The 2500-nt window shown below is 41.2% G+C and overlaps 1 protein-coding gene across 1 annotated transcript in view; it reads left to right on the top strand.

Annotated features, from left to right (window-relative positions):
• Positions 1-2500, top strand: part of LOC113802833 (galactosylgalactosylxylosylprotein 3-beta-glucuronosyltransferase P) — a 6015-nt gene that overhangs the window by 1928 nt on the left and 1587 nt on the right. Inside the window, exons 3-5 of the mRNA XM_070134566.1 lie at positions 489-577; positions 1372-1513; positions 2476-2500. The exon at positions 2476-2500 is cut by the window's right edge and continues 178 nt beyond it. Of these exons, the coding sequence (XP_069990667.1) occupies positions 489-577; positions 1372-1513; positions 2476-2500 (256 nt within the window). The remainder of the gene's footprint in view (positions 1-488; positions 578-1371; positions 1514-2475) is intronic.

Genomic DNA, 2500 nt, shown 5'->3' with positions numbered 1-2500 from the left:
GAGATAAAATTTAGTTTGATTCGACGACATAAATTTCATATAGCTCTATAGCCCCCGAGAAAAGTAGTTCGTGGCCCCCAGGTTGGGAACCCTGTGCTAGAGGATGTACGCGCGCGCGCGCGCGAGCGCGTGTGTGTGTGTGTGTGTGCAAGTATGTATATGCATGCATGTGCATGTGCATGCGTACGCGCGTGAGTGAAAGGGAAGAAGAGGCGAAAGGAGGAAAAAAAAAAAACAGATAAAGGTAGGGTAGGGAATACACACACACACACACACACACAGAGAGAGAGAGAGAGAGAGAGAGAGAGAGAGAGAGAGATAGGAGAAGAAGAAGAAGAAGGAAAGAGAGAGGAGAAAGATGGAGAAAGCGACAGAGAGAGAGAGAGAGAGAGAGAGAGAAGCAAAGGAACGCAACGTTATTCGCCGTAATTGTCAGCGGTGCACGAGACCACAAAACAATGCTTTCAACAGAGTAACGTTTCTTTCAGACAAACAGACTCTGCAGACAATTAAAAGCACAGAGAAAACGGAACCTATCATTTACGTCATCACACCCACCTACAAACGCCCAGAGCAGGTGAGCACCGTGATCCAGGTATGATATGAATCTGTAATTAATAATTGTAATTAATAATAATGTAATAAATAATAATGTAATTAATAATAAAAATTATTAGAGAGAGAGAGAGAGATAAGGAGAGAGTGAGAGTGAGTGTGTGTGAGAGAGGTTGTTTCAGGAATTAAGCTTCGTTAATATCATTATCAATATTCATAATTAAATGACATTCTTTAATTTCTTTGGAGATCGCCCCCCCCCCCCACCGATATCAAACTAATTTTATCAAAATTTACGTATATAATTGATTTCATATCAATAATGAGATAATAACATTGAATCGCATCACTGATTTGTAATTGCGAAAGTAAAAATGAACAGAGAACGCAAATATGATATTGATGATGCCGATAATGATGTGATATTAGAATACAAGGTCACATTATATGTCAAAAATGACCCATGCAAGACACAGCATCAGTTCCGTGTCGCATCGCTTTCTCACGACGAGGCAGGTCAACGCAGGTCAACGCGACACAACCTGGCTCACGAACACATATCAAAAAGAAGAACATACACAGGACAGGAGAGAGAGAGAGAGAGAGAGAGAGAGAGAGAGAGAGAAAGAGAAAGAGAAAGAGAAAGAGAAAGAGACAGAGACAGAGACAGAGACAGAGACAGAGACAGAGACAGAGACAGAGAGACAGACAGACAGACAGAGACAGAAAGAAAGAAAGAAAGACACACCCTACCAGTCACACCTTACAAGCATTAAAAGCAGCAGAAATGACCCTAACATTTCCTACCCTCGTCAGATCGCTGAGCTCACACGCCTCGGCCAGACTCTACTTAGCGTCTCCGGAATCCACTGGATCATAGGAGACGACAGCTCGAAGGTGAACAAGCGGGTCTTAGAACTCCTTGAATTCCTCGGCATCCCTCACACTTACCTCTTGAGTGAGTCGTGTCTTAATGAAGTTGTCTGTTACTTAGGTCTTGTCTTAAGGAAGCTGTGTGTTACTTAGGTCCTGCTTTAAGTAAGTTGTCTGTTACTTAGGTCCTGTCTTAAGGAAGCTGTGTGTTACTTAGGTCGTGCGTTAAGTAAGTTGTCTGTTAGGTCTTAAGTGAGTTGTCTGTTACTTAGGTCTTGTCTTAAGTAAGTTGTCTGTTACTTAGGTCTTGTCTGAAGTAAGTTGTCTGTTACTTAGGTCGTGCTTTAAGTAAGTTGTCTGTTACTTAGGTCCTGTCTGAAGTAAGTTGTCTGTTACTTAGGTCTTGTCTTAAGTAAGTTGTCTGTTGCTTAGGTCTTGTCTTAAGTAAGTTGTCTGTTACTTAGGTCTTGTCTTAAGGAAGCTGTATGTTACTTAGGTCCTGTGTTAAGTAAGTTATTTGTTACTTAGGTCCTGCCTTAAGGAAGCTCTCTTTTATTCAGGTCCTGTCTTAAGTAAGCTCTCCGTTACTTTTTCTCGTCAATAAGCTTTCTGTTACTCAAGTCCTGTCTTAAGTTAGTTTTCTGTTACTTAATGCCTTTCTTGTGAACTCCCAATTACTTGAGTCCTCTCTTAAGTAATATCTCTGTACCTAAGTCCTCTCTTCAGTAATTACTTAAGTCCTCTCTCCAGTAAATCTTCTCTTCAGTGAGTACGTAAGTCCTCTCTGCAGTAGGTCTTCTCTTCAGTAACTCCCATCTTAAAAGCATACTTTGTCTTCAGCAAATCCTCTCTTCGGTAAATGCTTTTGTAGGAAAGACCTCTATTGTGTTGCGTCTTGCTTTAAGAGGAAGGACCTCTGCGATCGCACATTTGTGAAACTAACCTTCGCCTTTTTTAAAAACAGTCATCAAATCCTACAACCTTTAAATACTCTCATTATCATAACGTTTGTATACATAATCCAGCCACTCACGACGATTCCCTCAGCGCCGATGCCGGAAGTATACAGGAA

Source organism: Penaeus vannamei, chromosome 2, assembly GCF_042767895.1.
Source record: "Penaeus vannamei isolate JL-2024 chromosome 2, ASM4276789v1, whole genome shotgun sequence".
Classification (NCBI taxonomy): Eukaryota; Metazoa; Arthropoda; class Malacostraca; order Decapoda; family Penaeidae; genus Penaeus; species Penaeus vannamei.
This window is presented reverse-complemented; position numbering and strand designations above follow the sequence as displayed.